This window comes from Sinocyclocheilus anshuiensis, unplaced genomic scaffold (assembly GCF_001515605.1).
Source record: "Sinocyclocheilus anshuiensis isolate Anshui unplaced genomic scaffold, SAMN03320099.WGS_v1.1 scaffold281, whole genome shotgun sequence".
Lineage (NCBI taxonomy): Eukaryota > Metazoa > Chordata > Actinopteri > Cypriniformes > Cyprinidae > Sinocyclocheilus > Sinocyclocheilus anshuiensis.
In genome coordinates, this window is record NW_015540849.1 from 323,442 (window position 1) to 330,465 (window position 7,024).

Sequence of the window (7,024 nt, forward strand, 5' to 3'; positions counted from 1 at the left end):
TATATATATATAGTGAGTGAACCCACTTCTCTGGGTCACAAACAGCCATATCAAGTGATCTGACAGCTTTCAGAAACGTTTCTGCTGGGTTGTTGGAAAATGAAGCTCTGCTTGAAGTGAATGCTGAACATCCTCTTCTCCTACTGGCCGCTTGCCATGTCACTCATCCAACAGCAAACCAGTAAAACCAGGCTGTACTCTGAGACAGGAAATGTGATGTTAAAAGCCGACTTGCTTACATAAGAAACACATCTTTCAATTGAAAGACAGGGGCATTGCAGTAGATCAAATTCTCCTCAAGCAGTGAACAAAGAGCTTGTTTGACTTACGGCGAGGAACCCATATATTGGCATACTTGGACCCATCAACATAATCAGTTTTGACAGACATATTCAGTTTGACAGACATATTCCGTCTAATATGCAGACACACACCCAAAATACATATATACTTGAACTTACTTGAACAGGAGCATCATCATCCACCATGGAGTCATCCTAAAATGCAGGAAAATATGTTATTGCCATCATGTTAAAACAGCATTTGCAAGGGCTATGATCACAATATGTCAACTATAACCAAAAAAATAAAAAAATGAAGTGATCTTCAGGAACAGAAAAGATGTACAGGAAATCACAACCACAATCTATTAGGGAAAGAAGTTATATTTAAATGACTGTTGCAAACCTCTATTACTGTCATTTGCAAATATAATGGCTCCGTGAGGGCTAATGACTATGTGCAACGTCAAATCATCTGACCACATGTTGACATGGGAGTAAAACAGCAGTGTGGAAGATTGTTGTTTACATACAGTCAGTCACAGACTAAGTGATTATTTATAGCTCCACGCATAAACGGGGGACGTAGCATGCAACGTAGGATGGCTATTTCCAGACCACAGGATTAGCCTGGACCAAAGGAAGTTAATTAGGGAAAGAGTAGGACAGGACGGAGTGCTAACAGTATAAGAGAGACAATACCAGTTACTATTTAGCAACTCGGACGAAATATTTATCCTAAAGGCAACAGCACGTATAATCGTCTCCTGGAGTAAGCAGGGGGTTGGTGCCATACTGAAAGTTATTAAATGATCATTATAATATATACTCTAAATAATTTATGGATCGGTTTGAAAACCATTAGATCATTTGATTATGATCGATTCTGACACTTACTACACAAACTGTATCTTTTTGCATGACATAACTGCTTGCATATTATATATTTTAGTATTTAATCTATTCTCTGTTTAAAGTTGAGTACATGGAATATTTATACAGTATGCGCACTACTGTTTAAAAGGCTCACCAAGGCTGCATTCATTTGATCAAAAGTACAATAATATCGTAAAATATTACAATGACTATTGTCCATTTTAATATATTTTTATTATATATTTTAATGAATATTAAATTTACTCCTGTGATGGCAAAGCCAAATTTTCAGCAGCAATTACTTAAGTCGTCAGTGTCACATGATCCTTCAGAAAGAATTTTAATATTCTGATTTGGATAATATGCATACTTCTGTGTATTTTAATTTAGGATTAGTATGGCCATTTAATGAAATTGTATATTTAATATCTCATCCAGATAATTTTACAATTAAAAAAGTGGTTGGGGGGGGAACCTAAAAGTAACCCAGACTAAATCTGAACACATACTAGGGCTGCACGATTAATCGCATGCGATATTTAACGCGCATCTTATCAGTAAAGCCGGTTCTGTAATCAGCGTAAATCTCCATCACCTGCGGGCTTTCACATTGAGCAGCATTAACTACACAGAGCCGTTGTTCACTGATGAGAAGCGCAAAAAATCGCGCGAATATGAACGTGGTTTAGCGCAGCTCGTCAGTGAACAACGGCTCTGTGTAGTTAATGCTGCTCAATGTGAAAGCCCGCAGGTGATGGAGATTTACGCTGATTAATGCGCGTTAAATATCGCATGCGATTAATCGTGCAGCCCTAACACATACAGAAACATACAAGCCTGCAGGGAAAATAGTGAAAGTCTAAATGGATCAAATTCCGATTAGAGGACAAACGACAGTCCAGGTCCAGAATGCAAAAATGCAGTTGTTTCATAATTTATGAAAACAAATAACACTTTGGCCATGACTCAAAACCTAATGGACCGTCTACCTACACAGACAGTATTTGGGGTTATCATAAACTTGTGTTTTGCACATTTATGGCATTTTTTTGGCACGCCTATGACGCCCAAAAATGCTGGTATGTTGGGAGCTCACTGGATTTTGAGAAAATGCCTGTCAGTCAGTCTATAAGAAGGCAGTTCCCCACCCTGTGTTTATTACCCAATGTGTACTTAAGTCAAACTTCAACCAGCTACAAAAAGCAAGCAAGTGTCCATTTTAAGTTACAATGCACAAGTAAACTGAGATCGAACAGACACACACACACACACACACAAACAAACGTACTGGGCTTGTCTGGTCAAGTCTTGCTTCGACGATTTACTCATTCTCTAGTTTCGCCACAGTTAACATTTAAAAGAAACTCTTCATAACGCTTTTAATACTTCGCTGCATTTTTATCTCGATTTATAACTATAAATCACGCACTTTTCTGTATCACAGTTATGAGTTTGAAAAGTAGCTAAATTCGAAAACGCAAACCTTTTGTTTGAATACAGTGTTTGCAAACTGTAAACTTGTAACGTTAGTCCAAGAATGCACTTCGAGACTGTACACTGACATTCCTCCGTGACACGAAGTATCGGATTAAATGCGATCTCACAGAATCTAACAACACTCCTCGATTAAATAAACGTGATATAACCTACCTCATTCTCCATATGCCCCACAGGCAACTTCTGCCAGGGGTCTGCAAACTGCGCCAGCGGCATCTCGAAGTCCCGATCTGTAACTTGCGATCACCCCGTGAAGTGATTTGACTGTCAGTCACTGTAAAGTTGCACTAAAAGAGTCCCGCAAAGAGTATGGTCCCTAACTGACGCGCAAACAAAAGAAGAACTCGGTTCAGCTGCCTTCTGGGTAGGTTTTACTTCTAAAGTGTCCGGCTCCTCTTCAAAAAAATATTCTAAAGATGTTTTTAAGAGCAGAGTAATACACTTCCGTTTTCGCTCAACATGGCGTCGTCGCTCCGTTCACCTGTCTGTCAGAACGAGGCTGGAGCAAACGTCATCATGCGTCATAGCGCGAGGGACGCTGTGGACACCCACCCTGTACATTGGTGCTCAGGTAGTTTAATGGAGTCAACAAGGAATGATATCTTGAGATATTATATCTATTCAATCAGGGCCTTTATCATTTCGACTGGTTTTTGAACAACGCATGTTAATCACATTGATTGGAGCTTCCTCGCTTTGTGCTTCATTTCTGATTATCATTCATGTAGAGCATTCTGTCTTTAAATCCTTTGGTCACTAAATCAGTTTAAATCTCTTTTCCCCGCGTAGCATCCGCGTGTTTTCATTTATTATGTCCTTCATAAGAAAAGCACACATGTGACACTTAATAAATGAAGTGCACAATCAAACCACTGCAGGTGGAGGGGAATCACAACACCACAGCTTATAAACACTCATCCAGCAGTAGCAGAGGGCTTAGAATAAAGCTGATTTGAGGATTGTGCTTTATTCTCACTCTCTGTTTTTGATGAGACCCAGTTTATGTGTGACCCATTTCTCTAAACCACTTCGATTTATGCTTTGTTTAGTGTGGCGGTCATGTACTGGGTAAAAGGCAAAAGCAGCATATTTCTACAAATAAAAGAGTTCATTCCTTGTTCACTTGCCACATTAAAGGGAAATGTTTTGTCATGGTCCCCTGAGTATTAATAGCTGGGAGAGCTCCCCAATATATGCCGTCTTTAACCTTGTAAATCCTAACATAGAAAACAAAAATAGTAAAAAAGAAAAAAAAATAATAATTTTAATGATACAGTATAATGCAAATTTAGACAAGACATTTTTTTTTTTAATGTTTGCATGTATGTTTTGTGTCCTATTTGATACACACATAGAACACATAGTGTGACACAGCTCTCACTCGAGGAAGAAATAACACCGCAATTTTACTCAAAGGCCCAAAATGAATGAAAATATGTAATTTGCAGATAATACTTATATGATAAAATATATATTGTGTGTGTGATACTTTTTAACTTGATGTATGTTAGAATATAAAAACATAAATGATGTATGGATAATCAAGTAAAACCAAGCTGGTTTACTTGAATGAGAAAAAAAAAAGATTTCACAGAAAAAAATACACATTTAACACAATCTGAAGGGTGACGTTTTTAGAATTATACTAAAAGGCCTTTTACTTGCTAAAAAGTAAAAAAAACTATCAACCAGATGCGAGAAGGCATGTAGTAGATCATGTAAAACAGGTTTTTCACCATGTTTTAACCATGCTTAGAAATTCATGTATCAAATGTTCTTTATATAGGGTTAAGGACTGTATCAGTTTTCATTTAACTATATCTTTAACAAATAGTAGAAGAACATAAATGCATCTACTCACAAAGATTGTATTTGAAATATTTATTTGTAGTTGTATGACACATACAAGTCCACATTGTATGACACATACATTGCCTGATCATGTTGACTCATCCTAGTCAATGCGGCATAAAGTTTTAACCTTGTGATTCTGATGCCCCCTTTAACATCTCAACCGCATCCTAACATCTATTGCAACACTTTTTGACTTTCTCTATTTAAATTTTTACTTTCCTGATTCTCAGAGATTTTAAACATTCTTTTAAAACAACTATTAATACACTGGAATTGCCAAACGTGAATATCCCCAGTAACATTGTTTGTAACAAATGCAATTTCTCATAATAAATACATGAATAACAAAAGTCCTGTTTTAAATAAAAATTGAAGAGTGAGAGGGTAAAAATCTATTAATCTTTTCCCATTCTAAAGCCACATTTTCAGCTGTTTATTTTAAATCTTGTTTTATTGCTGCGTTTTATTAAACACTCAAACACTCCGAGTGTTGGAAGAGTGTTAAAATACAACCGAAATGAAATATTCCAAAAACTTTTGTAATATGGCCAGATTTATAATTTAGAAATGTCAAAACTTTTCCCTTTAAATATTTTGTCAAATTAGGACTGCATTTCAGACACCTTAGCCAAAACACACTCCTGCTGATATATAAAGTGAGAGAAGTGTGTGTGTGTGTGTGCGTGTTGACACAGAGCAACAATGGTAGGTGTTTGTGATGTATGGACATGAGCTAAATATTCTGCCATGGCATGGACACTGGGTAATAAGCAATAGGGGCATTGGAGACATTTGAAAAGTCCCGATAATTCAAAGTTAAATACCGCTATGTTGTTGATTGATGAAGACAACAAGAAAACAAGGCAATGATAACATGTGAAATGAGGCAACTTATCTCAATGTGGCTGAGAGATTTGGCTGAGTTTCCCAATAACTGTCTATGAAACCTTTAGCCACATCAGAGGTGATCATATTTTGCTGTGCGCTTCAACAGGAGAGGGTGTACTGGTAGGAAGAGGAGGGGACTTGGGATGATAAGGAAGGCGATTTAGCTGACGGACTTGAGCTTGGTCCAGGGGTTGGTGCCACGCACTTCCATAGGAGGGTCATTGTAGAAGATGTGGTTGCAAAGATCATCCAGTGGAGGCTCAGGGTCTGTGGTGGCAAACTGAGCGGCATCTTCAATCTCCTTCCTTACCGCCACATCAATCTCCTGCAAAAGGTGTCAGTGTTTAGTGAAAGTGCAGAAATGTCCATCTTTCAGCATGAAGAATTACTTGGCCACACGTCCTTTCCTTTCCTATAATTGAGTAATCCCCTATCTTAACCACCAATGTGACTGACAGTCACTATCTCAGTGATTGTGTCCTACTTCAGTCTGTCTCTCGTAAGCTTCTGCAGGCTCACCTTAAGCTCCTCCACGCTGGCCATGTTGTTGCTCAGCATGCGATCCTTCAGCATCGAGATGGGGTCACTCTTACTGCGCACCTCCTGGATCTCATCACGTGTGCGATAACTATGGGAACAGTGGATAAGGAAAGCAAAGGTTGTCACATATGGGGAGGAGCACTAACAGAAGAACAAACAGGAGTCTCTGTTAGTGCAGAGTTTCACAGTCAACATAGGCTATGGCTTTTTAACTAGGTTTAAAGGAAAAGAGCACTTTTAGATAAACAAGGCAATAATAGATGGCACTCGTGGAAGTAGGAAAGCAAAGTTCTTTATGAACCGCAGGATTGCTAGTAATAAATAATTACATGCAAAAGAAAAGGCAGTAGAGCTGACTGTTTCTGTCAATGGTAAGTTTTAATTTAGAATGTTTGTGATAATGTAAGAAAAGTAGTTTAAATTTTTTGCCACTTGCTTGAGCAACTTAATATATCAATCTAGAAGTAAATGCAAAATTAAAAGCATGTGTTTCTTATATTTATTGTGTTTAAACACATCTATGAAAAATTAAATTAGCTACTGCACTGTGTAAAAAAAGAATCACAATGCTGAAAAAGCATTTTAAGTAACAATGTTTGGGTTAAGTTTTTTTTTTTTTTGGAATTGATACTTTTATTCAGCAAGGACAGAAAAATTTATCAAAATTTATAGTAACGACATTTATAATGTATCAAAATATTTCTATTCCAAATCATTTTGAATTTTCTTAAGCATCTTCTCCACAAATAATTAATTATTAAATAATACTCTTTTAAACATTGAATAAGAAATGTTTGTTGATTACCAAATCAGTAATGGCTGATGAAAATTCAGCTTTGCCACCACAGATATAAATTACATTTTAAAATGTATTACAATATTAAAATTGTTTTAAATTGTAAATTGTTATTAAAATTGTAATAATATTTCACAATATTACAATGTAGACTTGGTGAGCTTAAAGGAACACTCCACTATTTTTGAAAATAGGCTCATTTTCCAACTTCCCTAGAGGTAAACAGTTGAGTTTTACCGTTTTCGAATCCATTCAGCCGATCTCCGGGTCTGGCGGTAGCACTTTTAGCTGT

The 7,024-nt window shown here is 36.9% G+C and overlaps 2 protein-coding genes across 2 annotated transcripts in view; both read right to left on the reverse strand.

The window, feature by feature from the left end:
- The window catches only part of LOC107687667 (ribosomal protein S6 kinase alpha-3-like), a 17,387-nt gene extending 14,210 nt beyond the window's left edge, over nucleotides 1-3,177 (reverse strand). Inside the window, exons 1-2 of the mRNA XM_016485089.1 lie at nucleotides 2,808-3,177; nucleotides 462-497 (exon numbers count right to left, since the gene is read on the reverse strand). Of these exons, the coding sequence (XP_016340575.1) occupies nucleotides 462-497; nucleotides 2,808-2,870 (99 nt within the window). The 5' untranslated portion in view covers nucleotides 2,871-3,177. The remainder of the gene's footprint in view (nucleotides 1-461; nucleotides 498-2,807) is intronic.
- A 1,343-nt stretch (nucleotides 3,178-4,520) lies between these two features.
- The window catches only part of LOC107687697 (pyruvate dehydrogenase E1 component subunit alpha, somatic form, mitochondrial-like), a 10,467-nt gene continuing 7,963 nt past the window's right edge, over nucleotides 4,521-7,024 (reverse strand). The window contains exons 6-7 of the mRNA XM_016485142.1: nucleotides 5,916-6,024; nucleotides 4,521-5,721 (exon numbers count right to left, since the gene is read on the reverse strand). Of these exons, the coding sequence (XP_016340628.1) occupies nucleotides 5,557-5,721; nucleotides 5,916-6,024 (274 nt within the window). The 3' untranslated portion in view covers nucleotides 4,521-5,556. The remainder of the gene's footprint in view (nucleotides 5,722-5,915; nucleotides 6,025-7,024) is intronic.